The following is a 24,188-nucleotide window of genomic DNA, read 5'->3' on the forward strand; positions in this document are numbered from 1 at the left end:
CAACCACTTACTCAGGGGTCTTCTTCTCAGATCACCCTACCTACAAATTCCTTCCCACTTCCGCTTCCCCAATGTGTGTTGGTTTGGGGCACTCTGGGATAATGGCTGTTTGTTTCTCTCCACGCTGCAAGCAGGGTTGAGGATAAAGCACACAGGCCTGAGGCAGACCAAGGGCTATGACTTTCTTTGCAGCTGGTTTTGTGAGTCACTGCAAGCTCTGAGCACCCGCCCACTGGAGGCAGCTTAGCTTGTGGGAACGGTTAGACCCAGTCTAGAGACTGGGGCTTTCTCAGTGGCCTTGTCAGCTCACAGCAGAAGTGAACAGCCTTGAGTTGAGGAAATTGTGGCTGGACAGGCGCAGAGGCAGTTCTGCTCCATGTTCATGTCTTACTGACTGAGTTGCTGAGCCCATTAAATCTGAGCACCCGAAGAGGAGAGGCCTCTTCTGGCCCCCACTGGCCTGCTCTGTTCTGTGGGGCTGTGGGGATGCTGCGGCAAGCCGCCCTACTTGCACTCTTCCTGCTCCTCAGGGGTCACCAGGGTCACGGTAAGGATTCCTGGTTGGTGTGGGGTGGGGCTGGCATGGACTCATGGGTGCATGTATGTGTCTGGGAGATCAGAACTCGCAGTTTCTGATTATGCCATCTACATAGTCACCTGGAATTCAGGGAGCAAGAGGAGAGACTGGAGGAAGTGGTCCAGGTCCTGTAGGCCATTGTGAAGCACACGGATTTTAGTCCGTGTGAAGTGTGGAAAGCCGGAGTGATGTGTACATTCGGGCTTCACGTCTAGTTTTCTCTGTCTGGGAGCAGCTTCATTGCCAGCCGTGGGATTTCTATTTTATCCTGTTTGTCCAAACACCACCTTGCCTTCCCCACTGTAAGGTCCTAGAGACCAAGGCTTTTAATCTTTTTTTTTTTCATTGCTGTATTCTCGGCATCCAGAATGGTCTCTGGCACAAGCAGAGCTTCAGTACATATTGTTTTCCGTTCCCATCTGCCCCCCTGAATATGTTTTGAGCAGCTCTGTATTAAGCCAGATGATAGACATTGAGGATCATGTTGCATAAACCCTTGGCACATGTGTGTATGGGGCACATATGTGTAGGGGGCACATATGTGTAGGGGGCACATATGTGTAGGGGGCACATATGTGTAGGGGGCTACATGCTGTCAGCACAGTGCCACGACATGCCTGACAGAGCAGACATTCAAAATGTTTGTTGAGTGAATAAGCACATATTTTCTGGAATCATGAAGACGGACTAGGATGATAACTTGAGTCAGACACATAAAAGCAGGGAGGGTACATCTGGGCCCCACAGTTCATCTGGGGCCCTGAATTCAGATTTTTGGCTGTCTGTTCTGAAGAAGAGGATGGGGCGGGAATTGTGAGTCCCTTGGATGCTTTGGGTCTGCGTGAGGATGGAGATAAAGGAAGAAAGGCTGAGACGATGTCTCCCAGGATGGATTGTGTTGGACCTTGCATTCCTTGGGGGACTGGTACTAGTTGTCACTGCTCTGGAAGGGACCTCAGGGAGGCTCTATCAGGTCAGAGTCTTTTGAATTCAACTTGTACGCATCACCTCTCCTCTCAAACAAGGCATGAGTTGGGGGAGGAGCTGGGTGTGGGAGAGATTTTGGCTCAGGGACCCAAAGGAGCTCTAGCTCTGCAGGAATCACTCCAGAGGCAGCCAAATGATGTATTTACCAACAAACGCTTATTAAACCGTGATGTATGTACAGAAATGTGCATGTCAGCCAGTTACTTTGGAGACAACTTTGGAACAATCATATTCACCCCCAATCGCTACCTACTTTCTTTTCCAGAAATAAAAATAATATTCTAACTTCAAATCTCACAGGTTAGTTTTGCCTGGATGGTACGGGGGTTCCTGGCTTCTTAGCATTTTTATGAGGTTTGGCTACTTATCCCTTTCAAGTCTGTGTGATATTTTGTCTCATGTTTGCATTTTAATTTGTTCATTCTGTTATGGGTGGACATTTGGCGTTGTAAAACGGCATTATAAAAACGCTGTGAGCCTTTCCAAACACTTAACAGCACATTTTCAGGGTCAGATCCCAGAGGTCAAGGGTATCGACTCATAGCAGGGGTGCTGCCGAGCTGTTTTCAGCAGGGCAAAAGGCATTCGTGAATTAATTAAACAGACTCATCATGGCTTTTCTATGTGCTGGGAATTAAGCAAAAATTTTGCAAGGAATCAGTTGAAGCTGTGCTTTTATTTGTTATTGTTTGTTTGGTTTTTTGAGACAGGGTTTCTCTGTAACTTTGGAGCCTGGCCTGAAACTAGCTCTTGTAGACCAGGCTTGCCTTGAACTCACAGAGATCCACCTGCCTCTGCCTCCCAAGTGCTGGGATTAAAGGCCAGTGCCACCACTGCCTAGTGGTTTTTTTTTTTTTTTTTTTTTGATAGAATTTCATGTATCCTAGGTTGGCCTGGAACACAGAGCGTCCGGCCCTGGGAGGCAAGGACCCTACTAATTAAATTACACCCCCACCCTCAGATGCTGATCTTATCTTTGAACAGTTTTACCCTTGAGCTTCTTTCAGACAGGAAAATAAGGGAAGGCAGAAGATGCCCTGGTGCTAAGAGTCAAGGGACATTTGAAAGACTCTGGGAAGACGATGGGTTCTTCCAGGTGGGGGTTACTCAGAAAACTAGATAATGTGAACCAACCTTGGCCCTGGAAATAGCCTAAATAAAAGAAAACACAGAGTTTGAATGAGAAGCCTAAGGCAGTAGTTCTGTTGGAGAAACTTAGATACTTAGGTGAACTGGGAATAGGAGAGGGACACAAGCTAGGTCCGTTTTGACAGAAAGGGGAGAATCAGCTTGCTTGAGGAGAGGCTGTGGTCAGTCAGTATAAAGCTAAGTGGAGAGAGAGGAAGAAGGAAGTAGGCTGGGGCCTCAGCAAGGAACTCACTATTTTGTCTTGGCTGCTGCTGGCCCTGCCAAGAACTCTCTGTCTCTTTTCACTCCCCAGCATTTGACCTCATCCGCTGTCTCAGCCCCAAGCCTGGTAACACAAGCCCCCCACAAAGAAAGACCTCCCCACCCCCCTGCCCCGTCCGCCCCGCCTCCCGCCCCCCTCCGGAGCTCAGGCTTCCCGTCTTCCTGTGAACTGTAAGTCTAGGTTGGAGAAAGCTGAGCTGACTGATCCCTGGGAAGTGTCAGCGTGGGTGACTCCCCTGTTGCATCAGAGCCCTTGACCATTCTTTCTGCTTGCTGCTCACTTCCCCAAGCAGTGGTAGAGGTCATTAAATTTCCCGTCCTTCTTCTATATACTTAATATTTTACCTCATCCGTTCTTAACCACCGGAAAAGAGCCCCCGAGTCTGTAAGCAGCAGCAACAGCAGGGGCTGTGGCGTCCCTGACCACCGGAACTGACTGCGGCCACTCCCTTCTGAACTGACGATCGCTGTACTCTTTACCTCACTCTGAGCATATAAGAACTTGTGAAGTTACGCTTTCTTTCTCTCATCTTTTCATATTAACATTTCCTTTTCCCTCCCGTGTACTGTACACCTCCCCGGGATGGGGACTAAGGTCTTCTTTCTCTCACAGTTCTTGTCTTTCCACTAAATTTACTTGTGTGTCTCAGCTGTTCGGCCCCTCCAGGAAGTGCACACCAACTCAATTGCCTTTCTCCTCTCACTGACCATGGAGACCAGGTTGGGATATATTGTTGATTGGTAGAGGTCGCAGTCTGCCATAAACCTAGCAACTTTTTCTCTAGACTCTGGCAATATGGGGCCCCCTTCCTTCCCAGCAAGACTTCTGGCTCTCTTCTTGCCCTTATCTGGAGAATGTCCGTGGGCCTGGAGGACTGACCTTATCTGAAAGCTGTTTCAAAACTAGGTGCTGCCTTTAAAACCGGACGCCTGACTTATCTTTAGCTCAAACCCTGACAGATATCCTTGCTGCACGTATTAGGAGCCTTTTGATAGGCGAGCACCTCTTAGACAAATTAGGGGATGCCCCCGTAGCTGTCCCCAGCCTTTTCATTCCCCTTTCCTGCTGAAATAAAGTGGAGTTGTAGCGTTTAGTCCAAGTAGGCCTCTCTGGAAAGCTGTCTGTCCCGACTCACAAGCCCTGGGATCCTGCTCCCTTCCCCCTCACGAAGATCCCCAAGATCTTCTCAAGGAAGAGGAGCAAACTGCGAGTGACCTGTAGGAGAAAATTCTCCAAAGAACAGATGTAGACTCATGGCCTCTGAGCTCAGCTGAGCCCTTAAAATCCTAGGAGTTCCTTTGCCCCTTTGAAAAACATTTTAATTTATTCTTTGAGACTTTCGTGCAATATATTTGGATCATTTTCTTTCTTTTCTCCCAACTCCTCCCAGGTTCACCCCTCACCTGCCTACTTACCCACTCAACTTTATGTTTTTCTTTCGAATAAAAACTCATACACAGACATGAGTACTGGTCAACTACTCGAGTATGGGTCCTACCCTGGAGTGTGGTAGATATATCCAGTGTCCCTTCATTGAAGAAAACCGATTTTCTGTTTCCCTCTCCTGGAAGCTATCGATACACACACACACACACTAACCTTGAACTTCTGATTCCTCTAACGTCACCTCTTAAGTACTGGAATTATTAATGTGTGCCATCATGGCCAGGTTATGGGGTGCTGGGAGTCCAACCCAGGACTTCATGGCAAATACTCTACTAACTAAGCTACATCCTCAGCTTCTGGTTCCTCTTTAAAAAATCTTTTAACATTACATTTTATTGTGTGTGTGTGATCTTGAGACATGGTGCTTAAGTGGAGATCAGAGGACATCTTCGGAGAGTTGATTCTTTCCTCCCACCCTGTGGGTCCAGGAGATTGAACTCAGATCATGAACCTTGGCAGCATATACCTACCTTTGTCCACTGAATCATCTTGCTAGCCCCTTATCTTTTATTTATGGACAAAACCATATTAGGTATATAAATCCATTCAGCATTGCAAAAAAGTAAAGAATAGTGGCATAATGCAGTCATTGCCCTCAGTACAGGGTAGCGTTAATAACGACTATAACTCTCACGTTTTGTTTTTAGGAACTAACAGAATACTCCATTTTCTGTACGCTCCACACTTAATCGTGTGATACTGGAGAACAGAGTGGATCTTTGCTCTGACCTGCCGCTGGGCACACAGCAGCTTACCTATTATTATCTATTGTACTGTATGCTTTTAGATTAAGCAACTTTTGATATCTGTGCTACCTCTCACAGTTTTATGAAACACCTAAAAATTAAACGTCTGTCTGCCACTCCACTTTCTAAACCGTTGAAGAAAGCTTTGCTACAATCCTTATTAGACCAGAGCGCTGGCAGGCAGCTCAGCCCATGCTGCTGCTTTGCCTGTAAAATCCTTTTCCTCACTCTTTCTCCACCCACTAGGCTGACACCAAGGTTGTCTTCTAATGGCAGCTCCCAGCCACCTCCTCTAGGCAGCCATTTCTAATACCCTGGTGCAGAGGAAGGCACACTCTTCTTACGCCAACATTGTATCTTTATGTCCTGACCTGTACTGGCTGAAGCCAGTGTAGAGGTTGTGCCTCGCGCTGGCAGCTGAACTTGGTAGGGTGGGAGTCACCCGGCGGTCCTGGCTTCTGAAGGCATGAAGGGGTCATGTAGGGCAGCTGAGGCTTGAGACCGTGTGCCAGGGCTGGAATCCCTGCTATTGGTGAAAGTGTAGCCCAGTTGCAGCAAGGGAACCCAGGAGTTTTGGAGAGGGCAGTGCCATAGGCTGACCATCGAGAACAGCAGCCGCAGTGGAGTGGAGCCAGCTGGAGCCTAGAAGACCAGTGGTGTGTGCTGCAGAGGGCAGAGCTGGAAAAGTGACCCAAGTCCCTTGGAGGAGCCCAGAAGTTCGTGAGTGAATCCCAGATAATTGGACACTGAGTTATTTACACGGTTGGAGTTTGGTTTGGTTTTATTCAAATTGCGACTGTGCCCTGGTTCTTCACTCTTGATGAACACATTTGCCTTAATTTTAATTTTTTTCAGTAGTTCATGGCTGAAAGACTGAACTTTTAAAAGAGAGTTTTTAGAGAGATTGGATATTTCAAAGAGTCTGAACTTTTAACGTATTTGACTTTGTAAGGACTGTGGGACTCTTAAAAGAGTTATGTTTATACTGTGATGCCGTCTTGGGGATAAATGTGATAGGAAAGATTCTCACTGAAAAGTGGTGTGCTTGTGTGTCAAGCTGACAGGAGGTCTGTTGTAATGGACACTTTTATGTCGACTTGACATAAGCTAGAGTCATCAGAGAGAATGGAGCCTCAGTTGAGGAAATGCCTCCATAAGATGGGGAAGATGGGATTATCGGCAAACCGTAAGGCATTTTCTTAATTAGTGGTCATGGAGTGGGCTCTACCCATTGTGGGTGGTGCCATCCCTAGGCTGGTAGTCCATGGTTCTATAAGAAAGCAGACTGAGCAAGCCATCTGGAGCACCTCTCTGTGGCCCCTGAATTAGCTTCTGCCTCCAGGTCCCTGTCCTGCTTGAGTTCCCGCCCTCATTGCTTTTGATGATGAACTGTTATCTGGAGCTTATCTTTCACTTCTCAGTCCGACCCTTAGGGAGGTCTTCCCCCACCAGGAATCTGGAGGTCCCCACATGCTTCTAGGCACTCTGGTGCCACCTTTTAAATTAAAACTTTTTCTCCCATAACCCTTAGGCCTCTCTGAGAAATCTTTTCAAAATTTCTGCTTGTTTACATCCCAACAGGAATGTGAGCTGTGTGAGAAAAGAACCTTGACTTTCTTGCTCACTGTACACTCGAATGCTCAGAATAGTGTTTCTCCAAGACAGTTTTCCCCAGGGCACATTTGGCAACATTTGGAGATGTTTTTTGCTTGTCATGGCTGAAGCTAGGGTACCACTGGTATCTAGTGGGCAGAGGCTAGGGATGTTGCTAAAAGATGCACAGCACAAAGTTCCCTCCCAACACCCAAGAAGGAATTCTTGGGCACTGAATACTAAGCTAAGGGCTAAAGTTAGGAAATCCAGTTTTGGAGCAACGCTGAGCACATAAAAGAAATCTGGTGCCCTCTTCTGGCCTTCATGGGTAACTGCATAATAATTTTTCTTTCTAATTCTGTGGAGAATGACATTGATAGTTTGATAGAGCTCACATTAATTATTTTTAGGAAGTAGTGCTATTTAACAATAATGATTCTTCAAATCCAAGAATGCATCATATCTTTCTATTCTTTTGACCTTTTCAACTTCTATTATGTTTTCATAAATTTAATTAAGGAGATCCTTTAGTTATCCTTATTCATAGGATAATTTTGGTAGCCACTTAAAGACTGTTTTATGATAGAAGTGTGACTTACTGTCTTTTTGATTCAATTTTCATGGAAAATTTTATCTTACTCCTTCATTTCTAGTTTATTCATTTCCTTAGAGATAAGGTAAGTTTCCTTCTTTTGCTTTTCCTTCCTTCCTTCCTTCCTTCCTTCCTTCCTTCCTTCCTTCCTTCCTTCCTTCCTTCCTTCCTTCCCTCCTTCCCTCCCTCCCTCCCTCCCTCCCTCCCTCCCTCCCTCCCTCCCTCCCTCCCTTCCTTCCTTTCTTTCTTGGAGAGAAGGTCTCGTGTGTCTTAGGCAGCCTTCAAACTCCTTACATAATTAATGGCAATCTTGAACTCCTGATCCTCCAGCCACTACCCCCAGAATTCTGGGATGCACAGTTTATGCAGTGCTGGGGTGTAGGGAGTGAGTGAAATCCTGAGTGAATGTGTGTTTGACATGAGCTGGCCATGTCAAGAACCAAGGCCTTGGACCCATGAGAATTTGGTAAGCCTCTCCCCTGGTCAGGTTGTGTTGGTGAAGGCAGTCTGTGACAACCTAGGTTGATGGTAACCTGGGTCATGCTTGAGTTTCACAACCTCAAGGACCTACATTCTCAGGGATGAACAAGGACTGTGCTACAGCTGGGAATAATGCCAGAGTCCAGTTCCAGTGAGGTTCAGGTCCCAAGAAGGAGGTGTGGAGTCAGCAAGGGGAAGGAGCTAACAGGATCTAGGGGTGAATCAGGATGGCTGCCCATTTATTGAAAGAAGGTTACAACTTTATACTCTATAATCACACAAAGGATTGCATGAGAGAAAGGGGACATGTGAGCTGGGCTGTGGCTTGTGATCAGGAGTTGAGGAAGCCAGCACCGAATCATGTGTTCTCAGAAGGGCCACAAGTTCTTCTTGCCAGAGATAAGAATATCTTCTCTTTAAGCAAGCAGGAACTTTCAAGACCCCAAGAGAATGGGGCTTGTGTCTAAATGCCTGACCTTTGGAAAAGGTTACTGTAGACTTTAGGGATTTATAAATCTTGGTTATCAAACATACCTTATTTATCAAGCATATGTTACTGACCTAAATTTTCTGGCAGCTTGGTGTTAAGTTGTATAGGAGTAGGCAGAATTATCACACTCTATGGTTCCATGGTGATGGAGATTTTTTCAAAGAATTGTTTTATTTAGAAAGACTGCCATTTTATGCATCTTCAGCCTTCAAAACCCACACAAAATTTCCCAAAGGAAAAAGCATAATAGTGAGAATCATTAAAAATGAAAGTAAAGGATATTAGAGAATTGTGATCCCCAAAGTCAAAATGCTGGAACGTTGTCAAGCGTCAGTGGTCACCATACAGTCCACACCAGGTGGTGTCTGCTGAGACACTCATCTGGTCCACGGGTGCCTAGGTCTTTCTGATGCAGGGCTTGTGTGTGTGTGTACTTTGTCCGGCTTGTGCAGTTTCTACTAAGTTATGGTTACTCTGTGAAGGTCTGTCAGTGATCTCTAAGACAAACCTATCCCATCTCCGAGTAATTGGTGTCTTATTTCCTGCCCAGCTACCTGATGTTGCAAGAGGAGAGGTGGAACATTCAGCCTCTTAGCCTAAGGTGGTTCTGGTAACTCAGTCTATGGATATTATATCGGTAGGGGTTGTGAGGATCTGTAGCAAGGAAGTTTTACTGTGTCATGTCCGGTACAAGGTTTCAAGCCTAAAGATTGAACTTAACCATTCACATTTCCAAGTTGGAGACACTGCTCTTTACACTGGACTGGTTGAAGTTGGGGTGCTTCCATTGTTTGCTGGATGAAAGTTCTATGATGACAACTAAGGTAGTCATCAATATGATTACAGAGGAAGGCCAGTTCAGGCACCCTGTACACTATTGCTTAGGGTCTTAGCTGGGGTCATTGTGTGATTCCTGGGAATTTCCCTGGTGCCAGGTTTCTTGCTAGTCCCATAAGGGCTCGCTCAATCAAGATATCACTTCCCTTGCTCTCCCTCTCTGTCCTTCCCCCATCTCAACCCTTCCATTCCCTCAAGTTCTCCTCCCCTTTCCCCTTCTGCCCTCCCTTCTCCCCCTACCCTTGGGTTCCCACTTTCCTCAGGAGATCTTGTCTATTTCCCCTTCCCAGGGGAATACATGTATGTTTCTCTCAGGGTTCTCCTTGTTACCTAACTTCTCTGGAGTCATGGACTATAGGCTGGTTATCCTTTGTATTATGTCTAATATCTACTTATGAATGAGCACATATCGTGTTCATCTTTCAGGGTCTGGGTTACCTTACCCAGGATGTTTTTTCTAGTTCCATCCATTTATCTGAAAATTTCAATGTCATTGTTTTTTATTGTTGAGTAGTACTCCATTGTGTAACTGTACCACATTTTTTTAAAATCCATTCTTTGGTTAAGGGGCATCTAGGTTGTTTCCAGGTTCTGGGTATTACAAATAATGCTGCTATGAACATAGCTGAGCAAATGTCTTTGAAGTATGATTGAGCATCCTTTGGGTATATGCCGAAGAGTGGCATTTCTGGGTCCTGAGCTAGGTTGACTCCCAATTTTCTGAGAAACCGCCATACTGATTTCCAGAGTGGTTATATAAGTTTGCATTCCCACCAGCAATAGAGGAGTGTTCCCCTTACTCCGCATCTTCTCTAAAATAAATTATCATTGGTAGTTTTGATCTCAGCCATTCTGACTGGTGCAAGATAGAATATCAGTCATTTTGATTTGCATTTCCCTGATGGCTAAGGATGTTGAGCAGTTCCTTAAGTGTCTTTTGACCATTTGAGATTCTTCTCTTGAGAATTCTCTGTGTAGCTCTCTACCCCATTTTTTTTTAAATTGGATTATTTGATATTTTGATGTCTGGTTTCTTGAATTCTTTATATATTTTGGAGATTAGTCCTCTGTCCGATGTGATTGAAACAGCTTACCTGAGCTAATGGGAACTCACTGACTCTGGACTGACAACAGAGGGAACAAGCCTAGAACCAAACTAGACCCTCTGAATGTGGGTGACAGTTGTATGGCTGGGGCATTCTGTGGAGCCACTGACAGTGGGATCAGGATTTATCCCTGCTGCTTGAATTGGCTTTTTGGAGCCCATTCTCTTTGGAGGGATACTTTGCTCAGCCTAGATATACTGGGGAGGGCCTTAGTCTTGCCTCAAAGCAATGTGCTAGGCTTTGTTGACTCCCCATGGGAAGCCTTACCCTCTCTAAGGACTGGATGAGGGGTGGGGTGAGGGAGGAGGTGGGAACTGGGATTGGTATGTAAAATGAGAAAAGTTTGTCTTTTAAAAAATAAATAAAATTTGAAAAAGAGTGCATACTGCTCTTCTAGAGGACCTGAATTCAGTGCTTAGCATTCATGTAGGACAACTCACAGCTGTCTATAAATACCAGTTCTAGGGGACCCGAGGCCCTCTTCTGGCTTCCTGAGTACTGCCTCCACAGACACACATGCATATATCATATTTTTTAAAAATAAAAGTGAATCTTCAAAAAATATTTTAGCTGCTGTTGATGGTCTGTGAGTTTTTCCCAACTAGAGGGCAGAGATTGGGGACAAGTAGAAACAGTTGGGGCTCTAGGCTCCTCACATTTCCTCCCAGATCCTTAGCTTAAGGAAGTTAAAGGCAACTGCCCACACTTCTTGGGTCTCATACTCTTTCAGTCACCTTTAGACCATGTTCTTTTTCTTAGGCTGCTCAGATTCTACTGAAGAAGTGGCTGCTGTCTCAGGAAAGCCTCTCTGGCTGCGGCCTTCCAACATACAGACAGAAAATGTTTCCACCATTCAGTGGAAGCTGACACTGCATAACTCAACTAAAAAAACTGAGATCCTGAAACATAGCAAAAACGAAAATACTAGTTTCAAAAGTATGAAATATGATTTTAACTCCTCCAATTCTGCTCTTGGCATCAAGTCAGCTAAGCTGGAAGACAGTGGTTTTTATGAGCTGGAGATCACCGACTGTAGTGGAAGAGTTTGCACTAAGAAATTCTGGATTCTTATACTTGGTGAGTTTTTGGCACTGCTCACTCTGCCCCTCTGATTTTTGTAGGACTTGTATTTCCAGAATCCTCTGACCAGAATCTCTGCTTCCAGATCGTGTTGAGAACCCTGACTTGCAGGGCGAGTGGAAGACCCAGGCTGATGGGATGTGTCAACTGTCTCTGTACTGCTCTGTGTCCAAGGATGACAATGTGAGCTTTGCTTTGTACAGAGGGAGCAAGCTGATCTCAACACTAAGGAACTTTACCTACCTGGAGAACCAAACTGATGCCAACAGCCTGCACACATATACTTGCAATGTTAGCAACAAAGTCAGCTGGGCAAGCAACACACAGAACTTCACCCAGGGCTGTCAGAGTGTTCCTTTAAGTAAGTGGGGGCACTTTGGCTCACTGCAGGGATTCCACATCCAGACTCACAAGAGACCTGGGTATCAGGTCACATGGCCTTCTGACCAAGTGCCTTGGTTCCTTCCGTAGAAGGCACCTGGCCTCTCAAAGGCACAGGCCTGTCTTAGCCTGGGAGGATTTGTATCTTTCTCTTCTAGTTTTCCCACCTAATGTGGAATATGTAGTTGTTTAGTGTCTTTTGAGATTCCCTGAATATTTGTTTCCTAGTTTGAGAGATTAGAGAACCAATTTCTCCAAAGTGATGTCTTAGCTCAAGCTGGAGAGTTTTCTGGGAGGTAATAGCACTGTACCACAGTAACCTTGTCAGTGGGGGCAGCAGAAATATCAAGTACCTAGAAGAGTTCTTCATTTATTGCTTATCCTTAATTACCAGACTTAAGGTTATATCATGTTTTATTAGATAAAGGCTTAGTGTGCTGTCAGCATGGGCGATTTTAAGAAAAACAATCCATTTCAAACCCAACTCAACCAATCCAACACTACACAACCAACCCAACCCAACCCAATCATATACAACCCACCAACCCTACACAACCCACTCAATAAAACCCACACAACCCTATATAACCCACCTAACCCAACCCAACCCAACCCAACCCTACACAACCCACCCAACCCCACCCAACCCAACCCAACTCTATACAACCCACCAACCCTACACAGCCCACCCAATAAAACCCACACAACCCTACACAGCCCACCTAACCCAACCCAACCCTATACAACCCATCCAACCAAACCTAACCCACCCAACACAATCTGCACAACCCTATGCAACCCACCAACCCACCCAACCCTATACAACTTACACAACCCACTTAACCCAACCCAATCCTCCACAGCCCACCCAATCAATTCAATCCTACAAATCCACTCAACATAACACAAACCTACACAGCTCACCCAATCCACCCAACCCTACATAGCCCACTAAACCCAATGCACCCAATGCAACCCACCTAACGCACCCAACCCATCCTACCCAACTCACCAAACCCCACCCAAATCACCAAATCTAATTGAACCCAACTCATTGCAACGAACCCAACCCATCCCAGATAATCCAACCGTTCATAACCCACCCAAAATGCCTATCCCATCACACACCTCCCCAATCCATCCAACACAATCAACCAACTTAACCCTACACAACCCCCACCACACTGACCTGACCCAATCAACCCAACCCAACCCTCAGAATCTCTATTCTTAAATTTGCAGCAGGAAATATGTGCAGCGCCTTACTTTGGGTTCAGGTTTCCACAGTGCTAAGTTTAAGTTCATGGAGTGCATTTTCTTATCTTGGGGTCAGGAACATCTCTTTCTTTTCAGAGGAGGAAATCACTGAAAGAGCAGAAGGAATAGGTCCTCAGAACCTTTCCCTGGAACACTGCTTGCGTTCCCACAGGCCTGGGCCTGAAGTATTCCACATTTGAGCCTGGATTCTGGATGGAGGTCTACTGCCATCCACTTTAGGCACGAGGACCACTGATTGGCATTGCTGTGGATGGAGCTGTCAAGGAAATACAGCCCCACTACGACAATGTCCTATATCAGTGTTCTCAATCCAGTGGCCTGTGCCTTTGAAGACCCTTCAGTGGAGATGCTAAATCCTTAGCAAGCAGCCTTAGAAAAAAAAAAAAAACGCCCAATTTTTAGCCTCCAGAAACACACTTCTGAGGGAATAGGGAGTCACTGCAGTAGGAATCCCGAGCTAGGAAGCCCTCTGTGAAACTACAGATCTGAACTGTACTAACTCAAAGCATAGATACCGAAGGAGGAAATGAAAATCATAAACTAACATATGGAATCTCTCTACCAATAAGTTTGTGTGAATTCAAGGCCAGCCTGATCTACAAGAGCTAGTTCCAGGACAGGCTCCAAAACTGCAGAGAAATCCTGTCTTGAAAAACAAAAACAAAACAAAACATAAAGCTACAAGGAAGAGAAAGCAACTCAAGTCTCTGCTGGGCCCTTCAAGGAGATGACACTGGTTGCTTACAACTGCCCATTTGGCTCTCTTTCCATGTCAGCAGGAGCCTGCCTCTGCTGAGAGGGCTAGAGGGGATGACCCTGACAGACAACTGCTCCTTCAACCCTCTGCCTTCTATCAGGAAAAGCACAATTCTGCCAGGTAGCCAAGGTGACTGTGGTTAACAGTTGCCCTGGAAAAGCAGCTCTGGCCATTGTTGAGGATTTTTTTTATTGTGAATGTCCTCAAGCAACCAAACTTGCAGTTTCATGTCTCTGCAAAGCATGTGTAACTGCTCAAAGTTTCTGGAACTCTAAAAGAGATTTTCAGATGAAAGCCCGTGTAAAAATACAATGTTTTAGTTAGAACCTATGCAAAATGTAAAAAAATCTCTGTTCATAGACAGTTCCCCTTTGTACATTAGCCAGAACTGGCCCCACTCTATTATATAAGAATTTTTCCTTAAAGAAAAACGAGGACAAAGAAAAGAAAGAAAGAAACTTACAGCCAAATGGGACAACAAAACTAAATGATTCATGGGCAGAAAAACAGCTGGCATGAGGTAAAGCGTAGTAACAGGGACACTGGTTCGGGGGTCTATACCATCACTGTTCCATCATGGTTTACTGGGATCTGTTTCTATTTTTCAGTTGGGTAAATGGGAGTGATAATAAGAGGTGCCTTACAGGACTGCTGCTAAGATCGAGAGATGTCTATGAAAAGCTCGTTAGTGGATACCTGTAACATGAAATTCTTTCCCATTCTCTTCTTGTTGGTTGGATTACATAACAGTCCATGTATAATACAAATGATAAATGTAGAAGGTCAAAAGATTAAAAGCAATGAGGGCGGAAGAACCAGGAGGGAGAAATGGAAGGTTTGTAGTAGTAGGTGAGTGGTGAGTATTTGCTGTGTTGAAAAGAGTAGATAGATGTAACCGTTGCTATGCAAGATGTTTATGGGTACCAGATCATGTAATTATCCCCTAGAAGGAGAAAACATTATCTCCTCCTTTCAGGTAAGAAAATTACCTCAGTGAGGTAAGTAAGTAGCGCAAGTCATCTGGACCAGTCTGTCACCCAACTGAGGAGGGACAAGAGGGTGATGAACTCAGAGGATGCGAGGAGACTGGTCCCATGAGAGAGGACAGTGAGCTTGGGGATAGTTCTTGAAGCTGACATATGGGGAAGTGAGGGCTCAGTCCTCCTACCTTCTGTGTCCCTCAGAATTCACACTTCTGCCCCTTGTGGTGATCATCGTTATTCTAGTCCTACTATTTCTCGGTGCCGTCACTTGCTTCTGCATACGGAATAAGAAGAGGAAGCAGTCACGTGAGTAGAAGACCCCAGAAGGGGCACTGGGTCTTGAAGCATCAGGACCAGTGGGTAGACCCTGTGTCCATGGTCTATACTCTGCACACGGCTTCTCCTTTCCTGGGAGAAGTGTTGGGGTTTGTGTGAATATGGGTGGGAGAGGACAGCCGGTGTCTGCAACCTCCTGTCCACACTAGCTGTGCTGGCTTCAGGATATTTACAACATGGTCCCCAATGTACTGGTTTATCTAAGGTGCCTGGTGTGGTTGGTGACTTTCCAGCTTGGTGGAGGATGTTTGGCAAGGGAGGGGGTCATTGCTCTACTGTGCTCTTTAGATATCCTAGCAAGAGCATTAACCCACCTGATTTCTAGAGCCATTCTTAAGATCTTTACCATCCGTGGTAGAGGGGTGACTTGTGAAGTAGAAGCCTGGACAGGAAACTTTTATAATGTTTCTGAAGTTCTGATCTTTATTTTCCTCCTTACACAGAGTCTGATCCTACGGAATTTTTAACAATATATGAAGATGTCAAGAACCCACAAGTCAGGAGGAATCAAATAGAACATTCTGGGGCCTCAGGATCTCTTTCAGTTGTCCAGGAAAATGGAAGGGAACAAAGAGAAGCAAACGGGTGTCTTTTCGAGGTGATTTTCAGCCCTCTTCCATTTTTTTTTCTCTACCAGTTTCCTGGCTCTGACCAAAGAGATGAAGGGGAAAAGAAATGGTGCAGAGAAAATGAAAACAGGGCAAAAGGGGTATCACAGGCTGTACTGTACCTGCTAAGAAGGGGTATCACAGGCTGTACTGTACCTGCTAAGAAGGGGTATCACAGGCTGTACTGTACCTGCTAAGAAGGGGTATCACAGGCTGTACTGTACCTGCTAAGAAGGGGTATCACAGGCTGTACTGTACCTGCTAAGAAGGGGTATCACAGGCTGTACTGTACCTGCTAAGAAGGGGCATCACAGGGCTGTCCTGTACCTGCTAAGAAGGGGCATCACAGGGCTGTCCTGTACCTGCTAAGAAGGGGCACAAATCAGCAGAAATCCATAGCAGAGGGCAGAATGTGGCTAATACTGCCTTCCCAGACCGCATTCTGGCATCATTCTCATTTTGACTCAGTCTTACCAGATGAATGCCAGGATGAGTGTGACCTTCATATTTCTATTGCCTGACCATATTTCTGAGATCGGAAGTTAAGAGCTCTCTGCTGTGGTTCTCTTAATCCCTGCCCAGACTGGTGAGCATGAGCAGGTAGACTGAGAGTTTTGCAGATTCCTCAGTGGTCTGTGTTCAAAGACAGTTGAGTGGAAGCCCAAGCATGGCTAAAGTAGCAGAGAAGGCAATCAGTTCGGTACAGAGTAGGCAAACCCAAAGGCTCGCCTATGAAGACCCCTCTCTTCTAAGCTCTCTTCAGGACCTAGATCTTCTAGTCAGCTAGGAGAAGAAACCTTCAGAGGGCCTGCAGGTGCTCTCAGTACTGTTTGCAGGCTATGGTGACAGGCTTAGGGGAAAGGTGCAGAACAGCCAGCTAGTGCTGGTGGGAAGGGTGGGAGGAGAAGGGAGGAAGGGCTTTCTTCCCATCCCCATGTCTTTTGCTAAGCAGAGAGAGACACATGGGTTCGTCTCTTATGTCAGAGAACAGCTTTTCTCAAGTCTGTTTCTTAGCTTGCTGAGAGAAGCCCCCTTTGCCTTTGTCTTTGTCCTAGCAATGAACGATTGGACTGTGGGAACTAAAAAGAAGATGGATTTTTCCCACTGCTATTAGTTCTTACGGCACATGTATCTACCTGTAGCCACATGATGCCCAAATGCTTATAAAATTATCCTCCCCGTCACCCCGAATGAAGATGACATTAGACTAGGTAAAATAAGGGGACCACAGGAAGAAATATGATTTAGAACAAAAGGGGCCTCTTGGGGACTAAGACTGTTGACCACCTTTTGACTTGAGATTCTTCCCTGCCTGACCTCAGTCTGGCCTGGTGTCTTTTCTCTACTCAGGGGTTTGGCTTGAAAGCCTCCATCCCAAGTTTCATGTGGCCTCCCTTTGGGTCACAGATTCAACCTTTCAGGAGAAAATTCACATGGGTCTGGACAGAAGAGAAAAGCAACAAACTCATGTTGACTTTCTTTTTTAAAAAAAAATTATTTATTTATTATTTATACAGTGCTCTGTCTGCATGCCAGAAGAGGGAACCAGATCAAATTACAGATGGTTGTGAGCCACCATATGGTTGCTGGGAATTGAACTCAGGACCTCTGGAAGAGCAGCCAGTGTTCTTAACCTCTGAGCCATCTCTCCAGCCCTCCTGTTGACTTTCTAACTGTCAAGAATGGCTGATGTTTCTCTGTGTCTCAACCTCCTGCTTCTGGAGAGCTCACCCACTGAACTCTCGTAGCCTTCCTGACCCCATGAGAACCCCACTTGGCACTGTGTTATTGGAGACATGCAAGATGGAATACTTCCATCTCTAATTGCCTGTAGAGCAGGCATGAGGGGAGGGAAAGAAGGAAGGAGTGTGTGCTCTCTGGTCTTGTTGAGACAAGGCTTTCACTCAGCATTATAACGTCTCTGGGGTTGGATCAAGGCCCAGGGTAAGCCAACCATGAAGCCTGGATCTGGAGAGGAGCCTTACGACTGCAACATCATTAAAATGTTTGGACTCTGAATTTCAATGTCTTGAAGAGGAAAGGTTCCGGTCACAGATCTGTGGAGAGCTCTTCCCACTGTCAGTGGTTGTGTTGGTATAAAAGCCAGCAAAGGCAAGAAGGGAGTTTGCATTGTTAAAGGGAAGAAAGAGCCAGGAAACCTGTTGGGTTGTCCTGAGTGGTTCCTTGCTGCTTGTCCACAGCAAATCACTGTTCTTCACCTCTCTCCTCATCCTGGGATGTTTGATGATGAGTCTTTTCCAGTTTTGCACCTCCCTCCTCCTGGAGACCCCTTATTTGTGATGTCCACTGCTCAACCCAGCCTAGATAGACTATTATATAATCCCTTCACTCTTCTATACAGGAGCAGACAGTGGAGCAGAAACCCCCTGGAGATGGAGGTACCATCTATTCTATGATTCAATACAAGGTATCCTCTAACCTTTCTAATCCATCCTATTCCAGCATATGGGACTTCCCAAGCCTTACTTAAAACATACCATTGAAGGAGAATGGGACATTGGTGTTTCCTGGGGGCCAGAAGACAGCCACCAGTGCTCTCACAAATTGTTTGAAATGATCAGCATCCTCAGAGTATTTTGACAGTGATTTTCACTTATTCACATATAGCAGAAATCTAGACAAGGCTGTCTGTGGGAGAATGCGCTGTGTTACAGGATCCAGCTTATGTTTTTCCTGTAATATGAAGAACTGGAGTTCTTGTACTGATTATCCTAATGGTACCATTAATCATTATCTCCCTTAAGGAAAGAATAGATGTGTATTGATCTTAAAAAAATCTTATTTAGACTTAACAACAGTGGTCATTTTCCTAATAAATCTCTCTTGGCAGTGTTATGAAATTTACAAATGAGGAATCTAAGACTCGGGTTAAATGATGTATACAGGGCCACATAGATTAGTTGTAAGAAAGTTAAGCCAAACAGTTTCCTAATTTCTATCCTACCTCTTCCTGCCATGCCTCTAACTCCAGACAATATAGATGTTCATGCATGAATTACTAAGATATTTTCTATTATTGGCAAATAATATGACTTCATTGATAACCAGGGTCAGGTGTTCTCTTCCAAGGGAAAGTACTTGGTGATGGGACAGTAGTGAAGTTTCTGATGAAAGCCTTCTCTTCCTATTATCTCCCTTTCTCCTCTCCTCTTCTCTCCCCTTAACTTTCTGAGGACCAAGTCTGGGAATAGCAACACCCTCAGCTTGTTGACAAAGTTGTATCACAAAGAAATTCATCCCCAGAGTGAATGATACCTGCCTGCTCACTGGTTTTAGCCACACTGGGCTTGAGAGAGAACAGCTTGAACAAACCCAAGGAAGAACTCTTAAACAGGATGCTGAGTGAAAATGAGATTCCTCTCCTGGATTATCTTACCAGGGAAATGGTTGTCTTCCCCATGAACATGCATTTTAGGTCTAGAGAAGGACGGTGTGACCAAAAGGAGCCACTGAACTACTAAGGAAACTCTGGAAAATTTTGGGTTTAAATTCTGCATCTATTCTCTTCTTCTTCTTCTTCTTCTTCTTCTTCTTCTTCTTCTTCTTCTTCTTCTTCTTCTTCTTCTTCTTCTTCTTCTTCTTTCTTATTCATCCTTTCCCTTTCTTCTTCTCAATCTTTAACCTTGTATGTGGCAGAAGGAACAGTCCTATTTTTTTTTAAATTTAACATAAGAGTTAGGAAACAAAGAATATAGATAACATAAGTGCACAGCAAATGGAGATTGTTACTAACAGTGAGAGTGGAACTAATGTCAAGCCCTACATTTTAGTTGCTCCAGACTTCCCATTGATTAACCAAGCTTACATTTAGGCAGAGTTATGCTGGATCTTTATTTATGAAATACTTTTTTTTTTCTCATTAGCCTTCTGATTCCACATCACATGAAAAATGTACACTTTATTCAGCAATCCAGCCTTCCAGGAAGGTGAGGAGTCTATTTCTCTGGAGGGTTTTATTGAACAAATGTGTCTTGCACGTGTGTACTATACTGTGTTTCCAGAGCATGTGCATATACCCCAGTGAGCTGTGTTCTGTACAACTGAGTAGCTTCTGTTAAATGATCATATCTAAATGTTTAGAGAGTAACAAGGAGAAATGCTTTTTCAGTTCTTCCTGTAGAAAAAAAGAGCAGTTCTGAGATGCAGAGAACAGTGAATTGTAGGATTTTCTTAGACTTTTTATGGTAGGTAAAGCGCAGGGACCGAAGTCAAGATGGAAGACATGTCTGGAAACACAGAGCAGTGTGTTTTGGGGCTCACACTTATCCATTTGACAGGCGTGGGAGGGAGCAGGAAGAGTGGCACTCTCATGGATGGAATCACAGAGTAGAGTTACAAGCTATGACTCAGCAGAATGGGGAACTGGAATTCCACAAAACTGGGAATCTGTGCAGGCCAGGGACTGTGGTTCGAAAGTGTTTAGGTCAAGTTTGCAAATTTCATTCATTTTCTTCTAAACCAATGAGTCATCCAATCCATTTGGATTCCACTGTGAGACATTTTTTTATTACATGCTGTGATATATGCACATATAAATGCTCATAGGCACTGTGGCATGGATGGTATTATATTCTAAAAATTTTGGGCTGATGAGATTGTCCAAGTACATAGGAGCACCTGCTGTGCAGGCCCAATGGCCTGAGTGTGAGCTCCAGAACCACGGTGGAAAGAGAGAATTGATTCCTGAGAAGGTGTCCTCTGACCTCCTCATGCACACTGCCTGCCGCACACATGCCCAATCATACACCATACACACAATAATAAAAAATTTTATGTACAACTGAAATCATAGCTAATGATTCATAAACCCACTGTGTTCATGATATGTGCTAAGGTTAGTACACATGTATTTGCTAGAGTTGTTCACATTATAGGAGGGTGTATTGAAATGATACACGGGTTCAAGTGGTATTTACATTAGGATTGCCTGAAGGATGTGTGTTTGTATTTGTGAACACCAGGATTGTGTGATTGTGGATTTGGGAGCTGTGTGGGTACAGAAACTAAATTCTGAGTTATTTCAGGAGGACACATCATAGGCCAGAATGCGTTGTGTTTCTCTGGGTACCATTAGGCATCACTTGTTGACTCCTGGCTGAAGGGCTTTCTCTTTGGGATCTTGCATGTGAGACAGGAGCAAGACATCTTTCATCTTAAACTTAAACCTTCTTTCCCCTTAATTTCTAGTCTGGATCCAAGAAGAGGAACCAGAACTGTCCCTCAAGTTACACTGTGTATGATGAGGTAAGATTCTGGAACTCTCCTTCACAGTGGGTTTAGTGTCTGTGTACTCCCAAGACCCAGTCAAGAGGATATATTTATAACAAGGTCATCCATACAGCCCCAGGAGTGCTGAAATTTTAGGGATCCCAGAAGACCAAATATCTAGCTCAAAGTCATATTATGTGTTCAAGGCTGGGAGGCTTGAGGTCTAACTTAGGCCTGTCCCCACGCTAGTTCCCTAGCTATATGTTAATGCTAATAGATGCATGTGGGGCATACAATGGAGGGTCAGAAAGGGGAAAATAAATGACCCCAAATCATTTCCTAAAATTAGGAAGTTATTGGGAACTACTTCAGAATGTGGGTGATCTCAGACTTCTGCGGAGGACATTGCTCAAAAGTGACACTGAGTCTGGTAGCTAACTGATGCCCATTAGGGCTACATGGAAGGAGAGAAAAGAGACATAACATTATTAAGGTTTTTTATAACTTAAAAGGCAATTTGCCTATGCCTGCACACAAAGTACCTCATTTAATCTTCACAAAATGCTATAATGTAGGCATAGTATAACCATGGCCTTCAATTTGCTCTATTCAGTGCTTGGGATAACCCAGGGCCTTGGGTGTACTGTACCATTGAGTTATAGCCCCACCTCCATGCTTGCAGTTTATATCCAGAAAAAATAAGGCACAGAGAACACCCTAAGTATTAGCCTCAGAACCAAAACACCCAGGTCTAATAGAAATGTCGTTAGTCACAAGGGAGAGGCTATGTGGTTGCTTGTGAGGATTCTTAGCTCTACAGTGGTAACCTAGCCTTAAAGCCAACTTGACAGTTCAGAGTTGCAGAGGAGACTGTATGGGCCAAGGCAAGCTGGTGGCCACGAAGAAACATGGAGTAGCTAAAAGAAGAACCAGTACTGAGCATAAGGATGGATTCAAGTCCTGCCTTCACTCACAATAATCACTGGCCTTGAGGAATGTGTTAAGCCACTCTGATCTTTTCTTTTCTTTAATTAGTCTAGTTTGGGGATAGTAGTTCATGCCCTACAAGATTATTTTAAGGATAGTCCAGGGTGAAGGTTTAAAGTGTCTCCCTTTCTCCTACAGGTTGGAAGTCAATGCCTCAACCCCCGCAACCCTGCCAGACTGAGCCGCAGAGAACTAGAGAACTTTGATGTTTATTCCTAGTTGTTGCAAGTGTTCTCATCCTGTGTTACACATCAGCATTGACTTTGGAAGGGAGAACAGCAGAAGATGATGATGTTGTATGAGTCTATGGAACAGTTCCTGCGCTGAAAGAATGTAGACGCTTATTCATGGTTTATATTTTATCTTCTTTTTTTTTTTTAAATTTAGACAAGATTTGACATGACCCAGAATAACCTGAATTTGCTAAGGAGCCAAGGATAATCTTAAACTTTTTACCTCCTTGCCTACACTTCCCAAATTCTTGGATCACAGAGGCATGTACTACTATATAAGGCTTGGAAACTGCTACTGTAAGATTAAGGTGGTTAAAAAAATCTCTCAAGCTTACAGACCAGACAAGAGTGGGTAGAGAGGTTGTGTTGGTCATACTCTGAGAGGTTGTAATCCATACAGTGTTGTAGAAATGTGGGGTAGAGGGAGATTCCCTTCTTGTGGTTCTCTAAGTTATTATTCCCTACCCTGATACCATTAATATGCAATGCCTGCATTCTAGACCCTTCCTCTGCCCACAATGTGAAGAAGCCCAGCTACTCATTGAGGCTGTGCTATCTGGCTGTGAGCTAGCTATTGCTTTTCCCAGGGAAGCTGGAGTCTTGACTTCACTCAAATTTGGGGAACCCCTGATCACCCCACATCTTTACTTCAAGCCAGTTGTTCACAAGGGATAGCAGGAAGAACTGAGAGTAGATGGTGCAATTCTAGCAGGTTTCTGGACAGGAGAATCACCCAGAGCATATGCCATCCTGATAATAGGTGGGTAAGGTCAGTGATGCTCACAATGTGATAGTTTGTTTACAGTCCTATTGCTAGAAATTCAGAGTCCTGAAGAGTGCTCCCTGTGATGATAGACTTGGAGGGAGGGCTCTGACCATAGTTTATCCAAGTTCAGAGTCCTGAGAAATGCTCCCAATGATATACCACAACAGGAGGGCTCAAATAATTGATTGCTAAAGATGTGGCAGTTGGGTACCATATGCCATGCTATCCATCTTCAGGTTAGCTCCTTCAGCAATGCTGGGAAAACAGGCCTGAAGGACTGAATGAGCTCAGGAAAGCAGAAGTATGAACTAAGAGAGGACTTAGTCAGATCTTCAACAAGGGGCTCAACTCAGAGTTTAGTTATTTTTCTCTTTCCTCTGCTGGAACTAAAGGCACACACCACCATGCCTGGGTCAGAGTCTTGTTCTTCAAGAGTCTCACTGTGCACTTATCATGGGAGCGTGACATAAAAATTTGATCTTACACAGAGGCAATGTCAATCCTTTGACTGAATTAAACTGATGAACTTCTTAACACTCAGCATGTGTGAGTCATTGATTAACATACATTAGCATGTCTGTTTAAATTCTGCCAGAGATGGGATTGACTTTCTGGATAGCTGACAGTCTTGTTCACACAGAGATAGCAGAAAGTCAGAAGCTTGGGTCTATTCAACCTCATGAAAGACAGACAAGTCATGGGCTTGCTTGTGCTTTACCTGATCCTTCTTTCTTAAATATGCCTACCAGGCTGGCCTCCCCTTAGATATAAGCACAGGCATAGCATGTCATAAAGTAAGTGCCAAGGGAGGAATATATTTAAAAAGAGTCTGTGTTCTGGAGGCAGATATTGGGAGTCAAGCCAAGGAGTTTGATGAACAGAGACAGTAATAAATAATGGAGAAAAGGCTCAGTGTTTAAGAGCACTTGCTGATCCCAGAACTATATCAGATAGTTCACAACAGCCTATAATTCCTGCTCCAGATGATCCAACACTCTCTTTGGCCCTCCACAGGTACTAAATGCATGTGGTGTGCATACATACATGATGTGGGATAATGCTCTTGTACCCTGTAAAGATTTGTCATTTGTATTCGTTTAATAAAACACTGATTGGCCAGTAACCAGGCAGGAAATATAGGCAGGGTGACCAGACAACTAAAATTCTGGTAAGGAAAGGCTCAGTCTACTGTCACCAGTCAGATACAGAGGAAGCAATATGAGAATGCTGTACTGAATAAGGTACTAAGCCACATGGCTAAACATAGATAAGAACTATTGGTTAA

General features: G+C 44.6%; 1 protein-coding gene across 3 annotated transcripts; it reads left to right on the forward strand.

Moving 5' to 3' along the window:
* Positions 1 to 292: 292 nt before the first annotated feature.
* Positions 293 to 23,443, forward strand: Cd244 (CD244 molecule). 3 transcript variants are annotated; one of them, XR_007591868.1, is made up of 9 exons: positions 293 to 547; positions 11,025 to 11,342; positions 11,431 to 11,706; positions 14,946 to 15,050; positions 15,524 to 15,678; positions 18,051 to 18,087; positions 19,573 to 19,635; positions 20,897 to 20,953; positions 22,043 to 22,068. XR_007591868.1 is itself a non-coding variant. In XM_050143097.1 (9 exons), the coding sequence occupies exons 1-9, from the start codon at positions 487 to 489 to the stop codon at positions 22,121 to 22,123; spliced, it is 1,182 nt and encodes a 393-aa protein (XP_049999054.1). In that variant the 5' UTR covers positions 293 to 486; the 3' UTR covers positions 22,124 to 23,443. The 3 variants fall into 3 exon arrangements, 2 of the variants coding, with proteins under 2 accessions (XP_049999054.1, XP_049999055.1); XM_050143097.1 differs by having other exon boundaries at positions 18,051 to 18,116; positions 22,043 to 23,443; XM_050143098.1 differs by lacking the exon at positions 19,573 to 19,635 and having other exon boundaries at positions 18,051 to 18,116; positions 22,043 to 23,443.
* The last annotated feature ends 745 nt before the right edge of the window (positions 23,444 to 24,188 follow it).

Source organism: Alexandromys fortis, unplaced genomic scaffold (assembly GCF_014885135.2).
Source record: "Alexandromys fortis isolate MF-2015 unplaced genomic scaffold, M_Fortis_MF-2015_v1.1 scaffold_51, whole genome shotgun sequence".
Lineage (NCBI taxonomy): Eukaryota > Metazoa > Chordata > Mammalia > Rodentia > Cricetidae > Alexandromys > Alexandromys fortis.